This window comes from Gasterosteus aculeatus, chromosome 15 (assembly GCF_964276395.1).
Source record: "Gasterosteus aculeatus chromosome 15, fGasAcu3.hap1.1, whole genome shotgun sequence".
Classification (NCBI taxonomy): Eukaryota; Metazoa; Chordata; class Actinopteri; order Perciformes; family Gasterosteidae; genus Gasterosteus; species Gasterosteus aculeatus.
In genome coordinates this window covers 3,112,133-3,133,068 of record NC_135703.1, presented here as the reverse complement: position 1 = coordinate 3,133,068, position 20,936 = coordinate 3,112,133, and the positions used below count along the sequence as shown (strand labels likewise).

Genomic DNA, 20,936 nt, shown 5'->3' with positions numbered 1-20,936 from the left:
CTCGACCAGGCGGCTGTGGAAAACCAAGGTCAGGCATTTTCCAAATTAGTAGCTTCACCAGGATGATTTGGGATTGATTTGTGCTCCAATTATCACCCCACACGCACACTAAAAAGCTCCACGCGCTTATTTCCCAGGAAATTCTAACTGATAGCTCCATTCAACCTAGTTTCATTGATGATGCCGAGGCAATACTGGATGGATCGTTTTAGAAATTAGGGAAAAGGGGAGAGAGGAACCTCTGAGTTCATGCCAACCGTCTGGCTCCGAACTGCCGATGACTTCACCCTCTAAATCCCATCCCATCCCACTGTGAGACAGACAACTGGATTGAAGCTTCTGCTGTCATACTGTAAATGGAATTCACAGTTTTATTGAGTTAAGATGCTACATTTCATCATTATTGTTTCACTTTAATGGGCCTGTGAAATACTGTTACCACTTACACAGAAAATAGATTCTTCCTCACTTTTCTGTTGAATTGTCCCGATCTGTTTTTTCTACCCATTTTCAACCATGCAGCTATCGATAAAACAGCGTTTAATGTTGATTAAATAAAATGCCTCCTAGTCTTAGCGTATTTGTGGTCCAATCCGCTGGAAATGTTGTGGACATCTTGCCTGTTCATTGAACCCACGCAAGGACTTAAGGGTTTCTAGAACTAACACAAACTGCACTTTTATTTCGCCCCCGAGGCCGCCCGCTCCGCAGTGTGACCGCACGCAGGATGGAGGAAAGATTTACTGTAATTCTCGGCTGTTTTGATATCAGACAGCCTGTTGAGTAATAAAGGTCAAGGTCTGTTAACCTTTGCGGCTGGGAACGGATGATGCGTACAAACCCCGTTTGCTGGTTGACTCACTGCTGACACGTGCCAGATAAGCGGCGGTGCCGTGGTTTGGGCCAAACTAATTGCCAGTTGTGTTCTTTTCGCGCGGCGTTCCCCCGTCCTATGAGCCTCGCGTGGCGCTTGTGTTTGACGGCTGCTGGTCCCGCTGGACGGGCCTCACGCTCGGTCAGCTCTGAGCAGAGAATCATGTGCTCTTCAGTAACGGTTAGGTCAATGAAAAATCTTCTTCGCTGCCCCCAATTAACAGTGAAGGTCGAGCGCCAGAAGGTCATGACGCGATTTAACCCCCCCGCAGGAGGTCAATTTGACCTGAATGGCCTCCTATTAAGCATGATAAATTTGTTATTTTTCAAACCATTAAACCTTTTCGCCATTTAGTCAGAACGAACCATCGGCCCGCCGCAAACTACTTTCCCGTTGACGGGGCGAAGGGAACGAACCATCGGCCGACATGACTTCAAAGTGTCTTTTGCCACATGCTTTCGCTAATTACGAGTTACCCGTGTTGGACGGGGATCCCTCCGGCGCGAAGGTCAAGAGGGCAACGCCAACAGCAGCGCACAACCAAGACCAAACTCCAGTCCAGCCGGTGCGACGGCGATCAATGAAACCCGTGTTGTGACCACGGGATCCACGGCGCGCGACGCTCGGCGAGGAAGCCTCTCTGACTGCGCTGACCCCTCCCCCCACCGCCCCCGGGGCGGACAGATACCGAGGCCTCCAACAGATGTTTTGGGGGGAAAAAGTGCCCCATTCATCACGACGCTTGTGCGGAATCTCTTTGAAGAGCTTTTCTTGAATTTTATGTCAAACTACAAACGGAAGCCTTATTAAATCGATAGATTCGTACGTCCGTAGACGATGGATGATTGATTGATCGTTCCGAAGGGTGTGTGCCGTCTCTGCAGGGTTCACAAATCACACCCCTGAGGGAGCTGTTGGGCTGGATGTGTTTTGTGCAACTCTGTCTACAAGCCGACATCACACTCTGTTCTGTCAGTGCGCACACACACACACACACACACACACACACGCGCGCGCGCACATACATTGGCGTGTCCACAATTGAGTGTGAAGTCACGGCAGCGCTTTCTCATCCCGCTCTCCCGTGCCGCCGCAGCGGGCTTTGAAACACCCGAGGCCGAAGATGACAACACGACAAAACGCCAAAAAAACGTTTAAACAGAAAAATGCCAGAGCCAATAAAACCGCCCTCCCCATCGGCCGTTAGATTCATTTTCCTCAGAAAATAAGACACAAAAGGAGGCGGAATTCATCCCGCCGACTGTCTTTTGTTAACATTCCAGTTCACTGTAATGTAAAAGTGTTTATACGACTCTTCCCCCGGCCTGCCGCTGCAGCGCTCGGCGGGGAGCAGGAAGAGAGGCCCCGTGTGTCCAGAGCGCCGTCTCCTGAGCAGCGCTGAGCACTCAGCGGGCTTCAAGGGGCCAACGTTCATTAGGGAGCCAAGTTTTAATAAGCCCGCAGACAGACATGCTGCCAAACAGCTTCAAGTGCCAGAAGAGGTGAGTTTACTCGTCCCGCTGATCCCCGTGATTTCACACGGCAACCGCGAGCGGGGGGGGGCGTCTACGTGCACACCTCCTCGCCTAGGAGGCGAACGCTGTGCAGCGGGCGGCCGCCGGGTCGGGGTGTGAAGTGTGCGAGATGCATCGGATACGGAGACGGGAGGCGGGGGAATCGGACAGATACCACTCCCAGGTTAGTCCGTTAGGTCAAAGTGGGTTAGCTTTGCTTAGCTAAGCACAACGGCTGGAAAATGGCGAAGCAACTGGCCTGGCGGAAGCCTCCTAGTACCTCCAATTATTTAAACATTCTGTTTTGTTAGATCTGTAGGAAAAGGTTGTTTGCTAGACTTATTCTTGGCTTTTAGCCTTCCTCTTAACTGCAATCACACACGAAAAGGCCTTTTCTTCATAGATGTAGTGAGATATAATTAGCACAGTGGAAGTGAGTAATTATATACAAGTTGAAATTAAGTATTTAACTTGAGTGGCTGAACATACAGTGGACTACCGCTTCTCAAATACACACTTAACTGCAGCTACAGCATATTCATCAGCAAGGTAAATTCAGACATAAGAGAAGAGTTTCCGCTTTTATTTGATCGCCGTGATAAATGTTACACGCATGACGGCAGCAACGTGTAATGCAGTGAAGAATGAGAACAAGTGCGTGCAAAGGTTGAACTGTCTCTCTGTCATTGAGGAGTGAATTGACTAAGATGAGGGAGTAAGTGTTCCTGTAATGTGCGGATTAAGTACCCGGGCTCCAACTTTTCCTGGACAGTCTTGGCAGAATCCACAACAGCGTTTATCTGAGGGGTAAGTGACTAAATAAATAAAAACAGCACGACTAATGAGTAGAACGATCCATGTGAGTGACGTGACAATTATCAAAAGCTGTTAAAGGCGTAAAATGATCCTTCAACTGTTTCTACTTTACTGCATCGACCCTTGACATAAGATAAGCCAGAGGAATCAATCACAGGGATTGGATATTAAGACTGCGTGGGGCGCTTTGATAGATTTCAGGGCAACCTATGCTTAAAATATGTCCCATTTGGTTATTCATCTTAATTATCTTAAAGGCTGCATGGGATTTTAAAAAATAGGGCAAATGGGGAATGCGATCGCACGCTGCAGGCGGTGGCGATGAACAACTCTTTGTTTGTTGTCGGTCGATCGATCGCGCCTCCCCGCGGAAAGTAAACAGTTTCAATAGAACGACGAGGCTTCGTTCCAACCCGTCTCGATGGCCTGGCTAATATTAGAGGCCGCGACGGTCCAATCCCTCCTACTACTGTTTCCCACCGCCCTCTTGTTTTCATCCCACGCGCTGATAGTGTGCGATTAGAAGTTCGGTAATCATTGGCCGTGAGTGCTTACAGGGGGCCCCAAAACATCTGTCCACCATTTAGCATGAAGAACGGTTCCATGTTTGCAACAAGGAGTCGGATCGACTTATTAGATCACTGCGTCATCGCTTATGATGATGGATCGAGTCGTATAGGGTCACTCTGTTATTTGGGGATTTCATCAAAAAATGTACTCAACGTGTGCCTGAGGCCGAGCTACATCTGGAGACAACCTGGAGGCTGTTAATCACAAGACTGACCAGAAAATAGCTCAATCTCCTTGTCGCAAACACCCAGGAACTCATCTTTGCATAGCAGCTTTCATGGTGTCATTTTCATACTTAGAGAAAGGAAGAAAAAAATGGAAGGTTTTCATATTAATGTGGTAATAAACACGGGGTGTCTGCGGATTCCGACTGGAAACTTAAGTTACACATTATATTTACTTGGAAGTTCATTTCCATGCAAAGCGTCCTTGGAGAGGTCTTTCTGGGCGAATTCTTTGCTGATGTAATGTTTACTTTGCCACAAAAATCTTGCTGTTGCATTCTGCAATGACTGCCAACAGATCCCGGATTAATCCGGCGGATGGAAAGTATCTCGACCACAGTCCGTGCACAGCGCGGGGGCCTCTCCCACCAACCGTCTACGTCCTTGTGGAGCAAGCGGCGGCTTCGACGTGTTGATTGTGGTCTGGAATGGACGACTTGAAGCAAGAAACAAAGCGATTGCACGGTGACTTTAAAGGGTTGTCCTGCTCTCCCGTCCTCCAGGTGTGTCTGAACGAAGCCAACTAATCGCAGGTCACATGTCAGCGTCGGCCTGTCGTCTTTTCCCTTGACGCGTCCGTCAAAAAACACGTGTCACGTGTCCGGTAAACCAGAAGAAGCAAACGGGTCTTTAAACTCACAGGCCTTGAGAGAACAGCGCGATGACCCGTGATGGGAGTTCGACCTGCACGGCCTCATTTCAGCGAGTCACCGTGAAAAGGAAAATACGCAAGGGGGGGCAGATCCTCGGGACGGCTCGGCGCAAAGCAAACACTCTCCGCCACGTCCGTGGCCTCTCTCATGTCCTCACTGGTCTGTGGCCTTTGACGCCCCCCCCAAGGATGGTTTCCTCATCATCCCGTTGGGTGGCTGACACCCTTAAACAGGAAGGGGCTCCTGCAGGGAGAGCGGAGGGGAAGCCCGGGTGAGTCACATCATGAGGACCCGCGGGAGAGAGGACTCAGACACACGAGGCCATGACGGCGCAGAGGACGTGCCGCCCCCGCGAATAAAAGCAGCCGTCTCATCTTCAATAAGGGGGGCGGCGGGCCGGCCCTCTATCTGAAGCGAGCGTCGTGCTCTGGAAGGGGCGAGCCGATAGGATGCAGTAAATCCTTCCGTCAGTTCAAACAGAGCCTCGGCCTGCACCACCCTCCCTCCCTCCCTCCCTCCATCCGTCTCAACGGGGTGGTCCATCCTGTGAAGACCATCTCTATCCAGAGTGACCTGGCAGAGACCGCCGCAGCGGAGACAGGAACACGCGCGGCCCCTCAATCAGCGGTTTCCAGCAGGTGTGCTGCACCTCTCTTCTCTTTCACACTGAACTGCGTCCCGGCGGCTCCCCTTCCGGTAAATGCAACAGCATGTGGCGTGACGTGGTTTCACCGGTCCGCGGGCTGTCACGCGCTTCTTCCGCTCACGCAAACGCAAAATCAGCTTTGCGCTCTCGTCTTTGATGCCGCTGTCGGCGCAGTTCCCCTTTCAACAGATGGGACGGTGCGGCGAAGGTGGAGGTGATATGTGGCTCTGCGCTGTAAACACACCGTAAGCCGATCCGTACACAAAAGGAGGCGGCGAATGTGCCGGCCAGATGTGGCTATTGTTGTGCTCGCGCAGCTGTGGTCGGTGAAACTCATTGAAAACCTCGTCCTCTTCTAACTGGAGGCAGTCAAGAGTTGGAAAAAAACTTCCTGCGGCGACTTTTAAGTCAAAAGATGACAAGCTTCTGCCATTGTTGTGGCCCAAAACCACAGACCCACACGGCGGTTCACTTTCAAATACGGGTTGCTCTTCGATACTCGAGTCCAGGTGCTTCATTGGGTTCAGGCGCCGCGAGATGGTAACTTCAGGCTTGTTAAGGATCTTTCTCTAAAAAGCATTTTCGAATGCCCACGCCGGCGAGGCCGGGCTCCAGCCGTGTAGCTGCAGGGTCGGATGTGCTTGAAGTCTCCCAGCGCTGAGGATCCACCGAGGGGCCTGCGGTCGGAAAAGGGGGGGGGGCCCGGTGCCAGGCTGTGCTTGCCAGTGCCAGTCAGCCTTTGGCAACACTCGGGAGCATTTTGGGTGGCGAGCACTCCATCAAGCCTTGCTTATTTTTGTACGCCTATCCTGGGAGTCGGGATTAATGACAGTGACCTTGTGACTCTAAGCCAAAGGTATGCAGCCGTTTACCACCTCAGAGGAATGCGTTGTAAACCGCGCTGCTGCTCGTCTCTGCGCTTCAGGAACTATATGAAGCATTTTACATGCATGTACAGTTAAAGGGACGATTTGACATGGATATGAGGAGACAGGCAGAGAAGTCTAAGAGTTTTCCGCCCAGTGAGGCTCTACATATGAGAACAGCAGGCTGCAATCCTCCTATTCAGCAGCTCCCACTGATGAGATCGCCATTAGTTTTGCAGTATCGAACGAATGAGAAGCCAGATAATGCTGCCGGATCAAACGTGACGAGACGTCGAATTTGTTTTAGTCGCTGACACGTTTCACACAAAGTCTCATTGTGGAGCTGAAGGTAAAGTCAAGGAATCACAAAATCCATTTGAACTCATCCTCTGGGGCTCATGAATATCTGTTTTACATTTCATAGCAATTAATTAAATAGTTCTTGGCACATATGAGTCCGGCCTTGACGGATCAATCCCTGGAGCCGCGCTTCAAAGCCTGAAACATTTCATCGGACTGTTTGTTTGCTGCACACACTTACGGACCGACATCGGAATGAAGCCCATTCAAACCTGCTGTGGGGACACCGAATGTGAAAACACGGGCGGAGCGGCGCGACGGTGTCTCTCAACCAGCGGGACACTGGACGCCTCGTCTTTCCAGACAAAATACCGGCGCTAAAATATTTTTAGACACTCGGGATACAAAACAGCTGCAAATCCCAGCAGAAGAATCAATATCTTTCCTTCCGACATCAAATGAAACACGGACAGCCATCAGCAGGGGGACTGACATCCGCCTCCCAAAACGTCCAGACAGCCCGAGGTTGCTTCTTTCGTCCTGTGAGGCTGCTCACGCAGAGAACCCTGATGTTGACGCGTGCTTGGACGGAGGCCTGATGGACCTTTCGCATGAAACATGAAGTCAGAACGTTGTGCCGCGAAGGGTGAACTTCCATCGTCGCAGGTGAAGAATAGCCGCAGCCAATGCGGCTATTCTTGATCGGGTAATGAGAGCCTGTGTGTGTGTGTGTGTGTGTTGCAGGAATGGGGGAGAAGCTGTAAAGACACCCGAGGCGCGTCACGTCCGTTGTCCTCCGGGCCCGCGGAGATCACCGTCTTTGATCGCGGGAGCTGATGGACGTCTCCTCGGTGTCTGACTCACACACGGGAAATGAGGCAGTGTATTTTTGTTCAAGTCCGTTGGTTGACTCAACCAGAAACTTGGCCCCCGGCTGGTCTAGGAGATGTTTATTTAATAACACGCCGAGCATTTGTCAGAGAAACATGTTTTTCCCCGGGAATTAGTATCGTCCGATGAATGCAGAAGAACGCGCGGCGGCGGCGTTGCTGCTGCTGCTGCTGCTGCGCGTTCTCCCCGGGGAGGGACAAGTGTTCCAGCGTGGTACGTTAGTCTCAGCCGGAGGTAGACTTTCTGATTTGTGGTTCCTCTTTAGCGAGCATTCCTGTGGGGGTTTGAGAAAGACCATTATGCAAATCCACAGGTGCACGCCAAGACCAAATAACCAGACTGCTGCCTCCGAGTAGTTCAAGATGCCGCTCCGACTGCTCCGGATAGCGTTCAGACCACAGGCAGGAGACACGGGGGCCTCGAGGGCCACGGGGCCCCGCGTGTTCAGCGCCAAAAAACAAATAAATAAATAAATGAATAAAATCGACGGACACTGGACGCTTCGGGGAGCAAAGAGTATATTTCTACCACATCTGGGGCTCACACATCCGTCTGATGAGCCACCGTGCGGCTCTCGAAAGACGTCCGAATGACCTTTGTTGGTGTTCGCGCGCCCTGGAGGCGGCAGACGGCAGAGGAGGCCTTTGTCCTCTGATGCCGCGCGTAGAGCCACTGCCACCTTCTGTCTGAAACACGCAACCTGCAGGAACCTCCACAAAATGATGCGTTTAGATGGACGCGTTTGGAGAATATTTAAAAAATGTATTCAAATATTTTGACCCGTGGGAGAACGAATGCGATGTGCAAAAAAAAAATGTGATAAACGATAAGAATTTATTCCATGTTTTCTTTTTCTTTTTTATTGCCATAAACAAAAGTGCAGAGAATCTCAAACATTCGCCAGCAGAGGCTGGCCGTTAAAAAAAAAAAACTGAAAGAAAAAGTATCCGAGTTTTAAAGTCAGAGGCAAATATTTTACATCATCGACACGGCTAAAAGTCCCACTGAGGTCATCCGACTGAGACACAAACATAAAACGTGTTATATGGGCATGGAAGTCAAAACATTAAACAGGAACATAAAACTCCAGAACAGAGCTCCTTCATATTTGTTTATAATGGACATTTCTAAGCGAACAGCGAACACATGTGAAGCTTAAACCACGTTTACTTTCTCTTCTCGTAACCATGATATCGGCCATCGGTGGTGGTGCTGAAAACAATAAAACACACCCTGGGTAGAGCGGTGTCACGTGACTGTTCGTAGGACGTCGCAGCAGAATTGCACAACCCGAACCGACGCAAATCAACGGACCCAGAGTGCATTGTGGGGCTTCAAATGTTCATAATACTAACGAGACCAATCGGCCGTTGACCGTTTCTTTTTTGCTTCTGAATCTGAACGAGGATTTGACTCAAACAAACGCTAAACATGTTCATTCTGGAGAAGCAAAGGAATTGTTACACAGCAAACGGCGCTGTTGGCTCAGAATATTCACAATACCGAGATGAAAAAGCGATTTCTTCACAGAGGCTGTGAAGTGTTTATGGATGAAGGAATAGGAGACTGCGAGACAAACCCATAACTGGTTGTGAATGAAAAGGGAAAAGGATGCAGCACGTGTAGCAAGACGCTGGTTATTCGTGTGCTCCCGCTAACACCCACAGTGACCCCTGCGTGTTCCAGTAGAAATGTTACAATAAACCTTTCACTTCACCTACGCTTCTCTCAGCTGTGCACCTGTCTGGATACAAACAGATGTGATGGGCTCGAATAAGGCAGGTTAGAAAACAAAAACATTCACAACTGAAGGTCAACAAACAAAACAAATTCAAGACGCAATAAGTTAGAAAACATGTACAAAGCATTGAAATGACTTGGCTCCTTTTAAAACCCAACAAACGTGCAACAATAAAGAAATCCCTTCTCTCTTGACTTCAAACCAAAGAGGAAAACCGAAGTATACACACTGGTATGTACAGGTATTGGAATAAAAGAGTGATATTATATTTACAAACACACGTCAGTCCCTGATCGATTAAGGCCAAAGTGCTGGTGTCACTTTGTTGCACTTAAAGTTTTCCTCAGTTTGCAAAATGCAAAAGAAGCAGTAATACAGTGAGACCGGAGGCCTCTGCTCTATCAGACCTCGTCTCTCAAACATATAAAACTCCGCAAACTTCAGCTTTCAGAAACACAACCAGCCCGAACCTCGTCCTTTCCAGTACTTCCGTTATTTTTTTTTTACAAAAACAAGAGGTCTTATTTACATACAGTAGCGCTACAGTTAATATGTTGAGTTCCAGTTTCAGGACGGCCCTGTGGGACGTCTTGCTCTGCCCTCTCACCCTGAGAGTGTCCGTTCGGAGTCCACTGCCTGAGCGCGGATGACACGCGGGACGCCGGGCGGCGGCCTCCTCTCGTACGAGTGGAACCGCGGCGGCCGTGACGGGGGAGTCAGAGCATGCCGAAGCCCTCGCTGCCCTCGCTGATGGCCAGCTTCAGCATCTTGTGCAGTTCCTCGTAGGAGTCGTACGTGGGGAGGCACAGCTGGTTGAAGCTGGAGAGGAACAGCGGACGACGGGGAGTCAGCTGACGTTCGAACCTCGCCGCGACATTTGTAGATCAGGCTCACTTTACTTTTAACAAAAGCTACAATAACTGTCTTGTAAGTATCACCTTCCTCTTGTTTAAATCAATCTTTTGGCCATTTTAGGCCTCTACTGGAGAGACGAATAGGAGAGAGACGGATGCGGTGGAGGTCTCAGGACCAGGACACATCAAATTTGACTTGACAGAAACGTCTTTCACGTAAAGCCGCCACTCACCAAGTGTGCGCCGTGGGCAAGGTGCTGTGTGTGGGGGCAGCGATGATCTGGAAGGAGGGGCAGAGGGTGTTGAACCCCCCGGGGGGCAGCTGGGAGGAGCCGGTGGTGAACTGCAGCAGACGCGCCAGCTCCTCCTGGGTGAAGCTGGAGACCACGGCCCAGAACCACTTCATCACCTAGAGAGGCAACAACGGCCGGACAATTTAAAATCGGGCCCCCGCCGCTGGGGAGGCAAACGGGAGGCGCATTTCCCCGCGACATACTTTCTCTCTGAAGTGCCACGATCCGCCGACGATCACGGCGTGCGCCTTGAAGTCCTGCACGTTTATGTCACCGGTGCCGCACATCAACAGCTGAGGAGATGAAAGAGGGAACACAATAAACATTTAGCCGGCAGTTGTTTCAGATATCAACCGGACTTTATTGCGATCCTCACACGTACCTCCAACTCATTCTCATCGAATATGGCCAGCAGGTTTTCTGGAACCAGTTCGTTCAGGCCTAAGATCGAGCGGGAAATTAATCACATGCACATCAGCGCAGAGGAACGTGGCCGACTGCAGCTGCGCTTGTATCCTCACCTTTCAGGAAGTGTTCCAACTCATCCCTCACCTGGCTGGCGAGCCTGTACTGCGCCAGCAGGTTGAGATAATGCATCTTGTTTTCGTTGTTGACGGCGATCTGAGACCCCCCGGATATCAGCTCCACCACCTGCGAGGAGCACGATATGAACCGTCAGAGCTTTACGGCACACGCGTGGCAGGAAGAGGGCAGGAGGGGCGGGATGGCAGCAAACGTGTTGGGTTGTTGATGTCGTACACTTCAACAGCATCAACAGCATGAACAATTCACCCAAAAGCAAACCACAGTTTGGAGGACCCCGCTGAATATGTACCTAATTAAAAGCAGCAGGTCGAACTGATGACCGGGTAAAGTTACACAGACAGCTAAGGACACCAAACTCCCCCTCGTCCACATTTATGTAGACTCGCAACTCTTCAACTGAGCCGCTTGCCAAAAGCGCAATATGGTTCCTTTTGTTTGGTTTATTGCTCCGATCTCCTGTTAAAAGTTACATCGGGAGAAGAAAGGGGGGGCGGTTCACTTCCAAAGCGTTGCCTCACCTTCTCCAGCTGTCCCGACTTGCTGTACTTCTCCTCGGCAAACACCAAATCCATTTCACTCACGTCATTGTTTAGGATGAAGCAGACCTTAGTTTTGTAGAACTCCTGGTCATCCGTCTCAAAGTACTGTGTGTGGAAAGTAAAACAAAACCACAGGAAAATGGCGTTTTTTTAAATAAACATCGCATTTCATCATCTTGATGGGAGGGAGAGGAAGATGATTGGGTCGGCTTCGCTCCTCGGCTTTGAAACCCGAACAAGTTGGATGAGCAGCGAAGCACATTGGCTCGTTTTCAATTAAATAAAATGACGCCAAGGAACAAATCAGGTTTATTGGCTCCGTGAGGAATGTTGAGAAGTTGATGAGACAAACCGGCTAAACAACCAAAACCTCCCAACGTCGGAGGAAAACGGATCTCCCGTGTGGCCGCACTCTTTTCCATACCTTGTAGTTCATCCTGAGGCCAATGATCTGGGCCAAGAAGGAGCGCGTGAAGCGCGCCCGGACCAGCTGCTTGTAGGCGCCGCCCACGGCTGACTCGTACAGGCACTTCCCTACGACGCGGCCCGCAAACTCGTACATCTTCACGCGCAGGTGCGGCGGGCGCTCGGCGTTCGGGTGCACCTGGGAGGAGGGAGACGCTCGTTCTGTCACGGGACAAGACGAAGGAGGCCTTGAACGCGGGCGGCGGCGGCGGCGGGAGGAGGAGGACCAACTCACCAGGCCCTGGTTGTTGTCGCTGAAGCGGGTGAACAGTTGGTTGGAGGTGTCAAAGAGGGTCTTGCAGACCAGCTCAAACCACTCTCTGCGAGGACCCCCCCAGTCCAGAGCTGCAGAGAGAAAGGTGCGTCTGTAACTTTCATTCCCACGGACTTCTAACCCCCCCCCCCCCCCCCCCCCCCGCCCCCCGCCCCCGTTTAGTTTTCAAGCGCTCGCTGCAACAGCAAGTAAAGTTCGACCGAGGCCACCGTGTGTTGGTTTACCTTCCTCATCCTGAAACGCGATCTCAAAGTTCTTACTCCAGTCTGACACCGAGAAGTTCTTTGTCGCCTTCATGGACTGAGGGGGGCAGATAAAACGAGAGGCTGTTACGACCGCGGGGAGGGGGGGGGCTGTTTCAGGATGAGCAGATTTGCGGCGCCGCAGAGCAGCACTCACCGAGTCCAGGATGGTGTGTCGGGTGATTTTTAGGCAGGTCTTGGTGCGAGGTCTCTTGGAGTGGATGTGCCGGAGTTCGCGCTGAAAGAAGTTCACCTTGTCCTGGAACGTTTCGGAGCCACCTGAGGACGACACCGTCAGAAAAGGGACTGCTGCCGGTTTGCACAGGCAGACAAAATTGTACCGCGGGGACGGCGCGGGGAACGAAACGAACCAATGTTCTTGTGCAGGAAGCGGATGAAGGTGGCGGCCATGATATTCCGGTCTTTGCAGCTGAGTTCCACAGGAGGCTGTATCCCGTCGTCCACCACGAGAGTCAGGTACCTGTGGACCGGGTCCGGAGCGTGATAGCTGAACTGAAGAGGGAGAAGAAGGCCGCGGTGAGGTCGCCGCGTCACGGCGAAGGGGGCCGTTCTCCGACACAAACGTCTGCCTACCTTCGTTCCTGGACACACCCGAAAGGTGAAAAGGCGCCATGGGATGATTTTCAGGTAGAACTCCTTCACGGACAGTTGCTGTTTGGCGCAAAAGTCCAAGTCAGCATCATCTCACATCAACGCCGGTTGCCTTCTTACATCCTTATATTCACAAACTCAAAAACGTCAAAGAAGCAAAACCCCCCCCACGAATGAAGGATCACACGCTGGCCACGTACCTTTGGTGATATGTAACAGTAGACCTTTTTTGGTTTCTTGACCTTCTCGGGCTGCCCCTCCACAGGAGAGTCGTGCTCGTCCTCCTCTTCTCCCGTGGAGGGCCTCCTCTGGGGAGCCAGCAGAGCCGAGGCTGGCAACTGCCACGAAGAACTGTAGTTGCCACTGCTGTAAAGGTACGCCTCGAAGTAGATGCTTACGCCCGGAGTGGACACGGTCTTCTCCACACAGGCCTTCTCATTCTCTGTGGTGTGCAACGAGAGTACGGGTATTAGGCTTTGAAGAGAAGAAACAACAACACTGTATCAATCGCCAATGGTGGTGCACTTCTTCTGCGCGTGTTTTCCGCTCACCACTGAGAACAATAATGTCAAACTCCCCGTTGCTGAGCGGCTGGTCCTTGTAGGAGATGCGGGCCCTGAAACAACCCGTCTTCCTCAGAGTCAGTCTCAGCAGCACCTGACACTGCTGCTTGTTGAGGGTCACCGACTTACTGTAGTGCTCCTCCAGGCCGCCGTCGTCCGCCGTGCCGAGCTGCAAGAACAGGGAAGCTGGAATGAAGCTGCTGCTCTGCTGCAGTGTTTCACCTCCGTAGCCACAATCACAAGAGAAATCTGCAAATCACAGCGTGCTGGATAATGTAACAAAGGGGCCTCGATCCCTTACAGAGTGCAGATGGACGCTGTAGTTGGCTTCATCTGTGAGAGACGTGGAGTTACTGGTGGGGTTGGCATACTCGTCTCTGGGCTCAATCTTCAAGGTGTGCTGCTGTCCATTTGTTAGCACCAGGGTGGAGAAATGGTAGGCGATCTTGGTCTTGGAAGGGACAACTGTACCTAAAGGAGATTACACACATACGTGTCAAATGAATAATCACACGCAGCAAAATACGGGCCGGATCTGAACACACACACACACGTAATACCTGGCTGAAATATCTTGTAATACGGGCTGTAGGCCACATTGAGGCCACCGAGCTTGACGGCGACCTCATAGCGTCCGGCCTTGCGCACAGTGAAGGCCACTTTTACCACATTGGACTCTGGCTCTTGCAGAACCTCCTGTGTGACAGGGATGTCCAGAGCCAGTTCGATGTGAGTGATGTTGACCCTCAGCCCCACGGGCCGGTGGGCCGGGAAGGGCTGGCCGTTCTTATAGAAGAGCTGAGAAGCACAAAAGCGACCACACAAGTCAGTTTTCACACTTTTTAACACAGTTTTGTCGAGCATGTGTTCTTGACACTTCAGCACTGAACAAGCCGCTTGATAGGAAAGTGAATTAGACCAGAACCCTCTATCTCTAAGTATCACCTGGACTCTGAAGCTCATGGTCTGGCCCACTTCCTGTGGTTCCGTCCAATCCCAAGACACCTTGCAGGAGCGCGGGTCGAGGTAGTTTCCCCGCACGTAGTCGTAGATGCTGCGGTCCCCTCGTCTGCCTGGATCCTCATTCTGTAAGAAGCTGACAACCCTCGCTGCGAGCTCACAGAGGAACTTGATGGTGAAGACAAACGCTATGATGGAAACAGTAATTCCACCTGTTCGCCAGAAAGGGGAAAGCACAGGAGGCGAGTTGTTGTTGGCCAGACGTTTTTTTACCATACTGTATTTTTGTTTGCTTCTGAAATACGTCGGTACGTCCCAAAAACCGAGCCGGGTATTCGAGTTTGACTGGTTTTATGGGTTAACCCGGGCTACAAAAACGCTGCTTAGTAAAGCAGGTAGAAGTGCCTGACAGAAAGAAGGAGTTACGCGCCAGAGATGCCTGGACCAGCCCGAAGAGACCACACCCCAAAGCGCTCACACTCGACTCACCAATCACGTAAAACATGAGGTCCCTTATCAAGAAGCACAGCGCCACAGCACAGCCGAATAGGAGCGCTCCAGCTGAAAAGACAATTAAAAATGAGGACAATACACACTTCCTGCTTTGAGTCGGATGGTTAATTGTCTATGGTTCGTCGTGGCGCAAGGGGGAGAGAGGGTGCGCTGGGAAGGTTGGTGGTTCGAGTCCCGGAAGTGTCCCTGAGCAAGACCCTAATTGCTTCCCGGCAAAAATAAAATAAATGATCTGTAATGTAATGGTTTGACTTTATTTTCTTATAAGGGTATTGTTTCAGGGACGGACATGTACTATGAGATGAAGCATTCAAGTCCATAACAATACGAGCTAGATTCAAATGACATCCGCCTCTTCTTGCAACAACACCGATGGTACAATCCATTTATCTTTGATCAAAATGCATTTTAATAATGTGCAGCTGTGGAAAACTACCCAAACTAAAAACCAGTCGAAAACAGAAAAGGATCAGGAACTCACCGACGGTCCACTTCTCATTCAGACGCCTCACAGCAAGACTGTGCACCAGCCGGATCTCGTAGTCCTGGTCACGGCTCCCCCTGGAGTTCTGGAGGATCTTGATGCCGGCGGACAGCTTGATGTAGTCCTCGTAGTAATATCCCCAGCCAGCAAGAGACAGCTGCAGCCGACTGTCAAAGTGAGCCAGATCATCCAGATTCCTGCAACGCAAGTTCTTCAGCCTGCGGAGGACCACCAAAAGTGAAAGTGTTTTAAGTGGAGCATTGACAGGAAAGGCAGCAATTACTAATTACTAATATTAACTTTACGAGTACAGCCTTTACAAAGAGAACTCTAAAATGGTTCTGACCTACTCTGTCGACGAAGACTGCACACAACAGGTTGTCCCACACACCGGACCGTACAAGAGTAACCTCAATGTTGTCGGCTAAACTCGTCACATATGTCAAATGGGTGCAGCCAGAGAGTGGCATGCCTTATCTATCCTCCCCAAAAGGACTTCCCACAGCCGTGGGGCTCTAATAAATCTTCCGTTACTACACAGTGGGATTGACTGAATGTAACCCTGTCATAATTAGGTAATCAATAAAAGTTTAAAGTCCACTTGATAAAAAAACAAGAATGGAAAGGGGGCAATAGCTTGACCTTCACAAATGCGGCACAGTGTCTCTTTACAAATATCAAACCATTTCCTGACAGTTGACCTTGAGGCAGCGTTTCAATAACGCAGCAGCTACTTATCATCACAGCTACTGGCTCCATCAATGCGTACTACACATCTGCATTGCTGCAGGCGCTCGCACAGACAGCCTGGGGAGAAGACTTTTTACTGCAGTGACCCTCTGAAACACTGCAGCCTCCGCAGCTCGGCGTCAGCAAACTCAGGCCGGCTACCAACGGAGAGGCTGCCCCCAAGTGGACGTACGTGAATATAGCTTGTGTTAACTGGCGTAAACATGACAACATAACAGGATCAAGACGCCAGATCTGCGCCGAGATAAATTACCTTATGACATGCCAGGGAGAAATAGTTTCCGAAAAACGAAAGCGAATCATGTTTAAGTTGAGCCGTCTCATTGCTTACGTATGGTAATAGTGCCCCAGGTTCTGGGAGCAGAGCCACTCCTGGAAGGCAAAGTCTCGGAGCAGCTGGATGTGGGCCTTTGCAATTTCCCTCCAGCGCTGCTGTTCCTTCACCACCTCTTCCAGACGGCTCAGTACACTCAGACTCAGTTCCTCCAGTGTCTGTACATCTGGATGACACATGAACAGGACATCAAAATCCCCAAATCACATGCAGGCCAACAAATCAGCTTGAGAAGTGCCCCAGGGCGGGCTTAAATACGGATCAAAGTCTGGTACAGCAAACGTTTAGGGCTGATTGTCTGTGCATGCCGCATGCATCTCATAACCGATTGACCACGGTCAAACATGATGCAACACAATCTTAAGAAACAAGCTTAAGCCCAGTCAGACGTGCAACTTAAACTGAGCATTTTCTGCAAACGCTCTGAAAGGTACGGGATGACTTCGTTGTTAGAGAAACCATCCTAACCAGAGAGTTTCAAGAAATGCTCAGAAACAGCAAACGTGTCCTTGTGCAGGTCACTGAAGCCACACGTGCATCTCCGGTGAAGGTGACTGTAGGACACTGACCTTCAAATAGGTGCCTGTATTGAGAGAGGCTATGTCCTTGGAGCCATTCCTCAATCTGACTTTCTTTTCCCTTCTTCCAGCGTACCTCCCAGAAGAAGATCCACGACACTGAGCAGAGGAGGAAGGTCAGGAAGAAGCGGCGGTCCATCAGACCATCTTTTAGCCTTCACTCAGACCCTCAGCGCTCAAAGAGAAACTGCCACTCAAGAGGAGGCAAGTCGAGTTTCCTACAGTAGGAGAGAAACTGCTTAGGCTGAAAACGACCAGGCTATAAAACGAAGAACAAAAAGGCTCAAGTTTCAACCGATGCATTTTTGAAGAAAAGGAACATTGCTCATAAGAAACTGCTTGGTTACAAAAATAACATGAATATTTAAGTGTCACCTTGGATAGGTGATGAGAGAATGGCATTACATGTAAGTGAATCATCAGCACTGAAATATGCATGAACATCTCCATAAAGCGCTGACCAGCCTGTTTAACCGGGACAAACTATCAAAGCCACAGAAGCGTGGTCAGTTAAAGTGATCCAATCCAACAACAAGAGTCCAGGTGATGAAGGACGAACTACATCCGCTGCCACTGTTATAAACAACAAACAGCCCCAAAGCCAATTAATAACCTACAAAAAACCGTTAGCTTTAAGTAACTTTACCAGAAAGTGGCTTAAATGACGTTTTTTAAAACCCACAAAACACCAGGTGCGGAACATTAACCGGCTACTTGCAATCTGGTCACCTGCATCGCTGAGTAAAGCTGTAGGCTGATGTTAACAACTGATGGCATCGTGCCCACAAACTGCTACATTAGCATTAACTAGCAAAACGAAACCACAATGCTAGCAGCTAGCCAAGTTAGCCAACAATGTCAGCGTAATTTCAGAAAGCCTGTCGCCAGCCAATGGCGGTTATCAAGATGCACGTCGCAACGTGTTCGCAAGACACCGCTTGAAATTACACAGCAGCACAAGCCAAAATTGCAGTTGTGCAAATATAGTTAATATATTCTATTGAATACTACATTTACCTTCGTCTGTTGGGCATTAGCTTAGCAGCCGGAACATGCGCAGAAAACGTGTCGATTTTTGATTACGTCACACGTATCCGCATCTACACAGCACACGAGGAGAAAAGGAGCATATTCCACTCGGATCCGTGATCTCGGATATAAACCATGGTATGAACTATCTTTCTTGGTTACAACGCGACTGTTGTTACGTGAAAACAGTTAGACGCTATTGATTTAACTATTCATTTGGCGTAGAAGCTTTGTAGCAGAGAAGCCTCTTAGCGAAGCTAGCTTGACTGTTAGCCGCTACGCTAACTTAACTCACCTAACGTTAGCGGCTAGCGTGCATACGTTACAACACCAGCTGACGAAATGATTCGCCTGCAAATACCATTCAGACGAATCAATCCAAAGGCCGTGGTGACAATACTGATGGAATCTACAGAACATCGATCTCCTTAAAACGTCGCCACAGAGAATGTAGCCCAAGTTGGAGTTTCGGGGTTTAGCTAACGTTAATGAACTCCGTGTTTTGTTTGTTTCAGATTCTGTTAGTCCACGTTTACTGTAGGATTCAACTTCCCATCCACCGTTAAATAAAAGCTTCAACAGTGTCAAGTTTACCATGGCTGTTTTTTTTCTCTCCTGTCATAAAACTAAAAGTACTGCTGGTTGGTAAATGTTAATCAATTTCTCTGTATTTACCTTGATCAATAAAGGCTAAGCAGAAAACCAAGAAGTTTGCTGCAATGAAGAGAATGATCAGTCTGAAAGATAACAGGATGTGAGTTTTCATAATTGCTCTGTTTTTGTCTGTAAAACAGCTAAGTTTAACCACTATTTGTAAACTCAGTTCATCTTATGAATCCACCTATGCATCTCATACCAATTACCAACTAAACATGAAATGATTGCAGTGTATAAAAGTCTGTGCAAGCTGTATAACGCCATGTTTACTTTATAGAAAAGAGAAGGACCGGGCCAAAGCCAAAGAGAAAAAGAAGAAGGATCCCGCGGCGCTTAAGGAGAGAGAAGTGTACGTCTTTGACAGTTTGAAAGACACGATGGAGAACATGAGGGTGGATGGCTGGCTGCTTGATTTCTTTTCTTATTTGTCTGGCAACTTTTCCTGCAGGACAAAGTACCCATCGTGCCTGTTCTTCCAGTACAACACTCAGCTCGGTCCACCGTACCACGTTCTAGTAGACACCAATTTCATCAACTTCTCCATCAAGGCAAAACTGGACATTGTTCAGTCTATGATGGACTGCCTGTACGCAAAATGTAAGCACTGTGGTCAAGAAGCAAATAACAATGAGCTTTATATTGAAGTGTGTGTGTGTGTATAATGAGTCGTGGTAATTCACTTCTCATCCAATCCAGGTGTCCCATGTATCACAGACTGTGTGATGGCTGAGATTGAAAAGCTTGGAATGAAGTACAGAGTCGCGCTCAGGTACAAGCTGCTGGGAATAAAGATGCACTTGGGGTATGACCTCATAAATGATTGTAGTTACCGTATAACGACACCAACTGCTTTGTTCTTCCAGGATAGCCAAGGATCCAAGGTTTGAACGGTTGCCGTGCACACACAAGGGGACGTATGCCGATGACTGTTTAGTCCAAAGAGTAACGCAGGTAAAATACTCTAATGTTCAGTTGCCGCTATCGTGGTTTTAGCGGCCTGAGATCTTCACGTTGCAATAATGGTCTCTGAAAATGTTGCGTTATTATTACTTTAACTAACTTTTCTCATTCTTATTCTTTTCACAATAACTTAGTGTAATGAGAAAAGGATATAAACCTGATGAAAGAATAGCATCTAACTGAAGTATGTGAAAGGACTGAATAATGTTTTTCGTGGCACTGCAGCATATTTAATAACTGCCAAATGGAAAAAGCAGCGTTGAGCTTTTAAAATAATGTCAAACAACTGGATTACGTCATTTCGTTTCAATACCATGGATGAATAAATACCACAATATGTGGAGTATCTCTAAATATATGTCACGATGCGCATTGAGGTTCATTAATACACTTCTATATTAATACACCCTACACTTATATCCACAGCACAAGTGTTACATCCTGGCCACTGTGGACAGAGATCTGAAGAGAAGAGTCAGGAAGATCCCCGGCGTACCCATCATGTACATCTCAAGCCACAGGTAACGCTATTCCCACTTTAGCTTTACGTACATACCGTATTTAAATGAAGGCTTTTTTTGGGTAACATGTTTATTCTGGACTGCGCACCAGCTTCATCAAAACCACTTCTGCTTTTTGTTTTTTTTCATAAAGGTACAATATTGAACGGATGCCTGACGACTATGGTGCACCAAGGGTTTAACATTTCTACAGCTGAGCTCAACCTGTAAATAGACAGTTTCCTGTTTAATATGACTTTCCTTTTATGTCCATCAAACACAGTGTGAGGTTTGATTTGGTGAGGATGGGCTGTGTTTGATCTAACAGCAAATTATCCCCTTTTTCTGAAACTTTTTGTTACAACAATAAATCAAAGGTTACAATGTCTTTGGTCTCCAGTTTGCAAACGTTTTCTTTTTTGTTCCAGAAAATGTCTTGAAAGAAAAGTTATTTGTTATGTGAGAAAATGTCATGAAATTAATTCAAAAATAGACGCTAAAAAGAACAAATATATTAGGTCGAAAAGTACATTTTATAATAGTAATTATAAACTATATTTTTTTTAGGTCAAAACATGTTGCATACGTATGTAAGCCTGTATAGATCTGCTAAAAACAAGTGTGTGAATATGCTAATGCTTTTATAACATGACATGATGTCAAATTAAATGCAGTTCTCAAAACAAAC

General features: G+C 48.8%; 2 protein-coding genes across 7 annotated transcripts; one reads left to right on the top strand and one right to left on the bottom strand.

Annotated features, from left to right (window-relative positions):
• Nucleotides 1–8,187: 8,187 nt before the first annotated feature.
• On the bottom strand, nucleotides 8,188–18,238 carry arel1 (apoptosis resistant E3 ubiquitin protein ligase 1). Of its 6 annotated transcripts, none has more exons than XM_040198862.2 (22): nucleotides 18,120–18,202; nucleotides 17,094–17,320; nucleotides 16,522–16,690; nucleotides 15,438–15,658; nucleotides 14,933–15,004; nucleotides 14,429–14,655; nucleotides 14,044–14,281; nucleotides 13,785–13,954; nucleotides 13,472–13,652; nucleotides 13,121–13,362; nucleotides 12,903–12,980; nucleotides 12,680–12,821; nucleotides 12,466–12,587; nucleotides 12,291–12,366; nucleotides 12,028–12,137; nucleotides 11,752–11,931; nucleotides 11,307–11,432; nucleotides 10,764–10,893; nucleotides 10,625–10,683; nucleotides 10,446–10,535; nucleotides 10,183–10,358; nucleotides 8,188–9,914 (listed from the first exon to the last, which is right to left on the bottom strand). In XM_040198862.2, exons 2-22 carry the CDS (start codon nucleotides 17,239–17,241, stop codon nucleotides 9,812–9,814), a joined length of 3,060 nt encoding a protein of 1,019 aa, XP_040054796.1. In that variant the 5' UTR covers nucleotides 17,242–17,320; nucleotides 18,120–18,202; the 3' UTR covers nucleotides 8,188–9,811. The 6 variants fall into 6 exon arrangements, with proteins under 6 accessions (XP_040054796.1, XP_077945528.1, XP_077945527.1 ...); XM_078089402.1 differs by having other exon boundaries at nucleotides 17,094–17,201; nucleotides 18,120–18,167; XM_078089401.1 differs by lacking the exon at nucleotides 18,120–18,202 and adding an exon at nucleotides 17,832–18,061.
• fcf1 (FCF1 rRNA-processing protein) lies at nucleotides 18,134–20,636 on the top strand. The gene is made up of 8 exons (XM_040198997.2): nucleotides 18,134–18,269; nucleotides 18,821–18,885; nucleotides 19,066–19,137; nucleotides 19,237–19,385; nucleotides 19,485–19,557; nucleotides 19,652–19,739; nucleotides 20,175–20,269; nucleotides 20,403–20,636. Exons 1-8 carry the CDS (start codon nucleotides 18,267–18,269, stop codon nucleotides 20,449–20,451), a joined length of 594 nt encoding a protein of 197 aa, XP_040054931.1. The 5' UTR covers nucleotides 18,134–18,266; the 3' UTR covers nucleotides 20,452–20,636.
• The last annotated feature ends 300 nt before the right edge of the window (nucleotides 20,637–20,936 follow it).

Coding starts and splice junctions, on each gene's coding strand:
- arel1 (XM_040198862.2), bottom strand. CDS start 17,241: ATGGACCGCCGCTTCTTCCTGACCTTCCTCCTCTGCTCAGTGTCGTGG. Junction 15,659..16,521: donor CTGGGGCACTATTACCATAC/GTAAGCAATGAG, acceptor GGTCCTCCGCAG/GCTGAAGAACTTGCGTTGCA. Junction 10,359..10,445: donor CGTGGCACTTCAGAGAGAAA/GTATGTCGCGGG, acceptor TTGCCTCTCTAG/GTGATGAAGTGGTTCTGGGC.
- fcf1 (XM_040198997.2), top strand. Junction 19,386..19,484: donor GGACTGCCTGTACGCAAAAT/GTAAGCACTGTG, acceptor CATCCAATCCAG/GTGTCCCATGTATCACAGAC. Junction 19,558..19,651: donor AAGTACAGAGTCGCGCTCAG/GTACAAGCTGCT, acceptor TTGTTCTTCCAG/GATAGCCAAGGATCCAAGGT.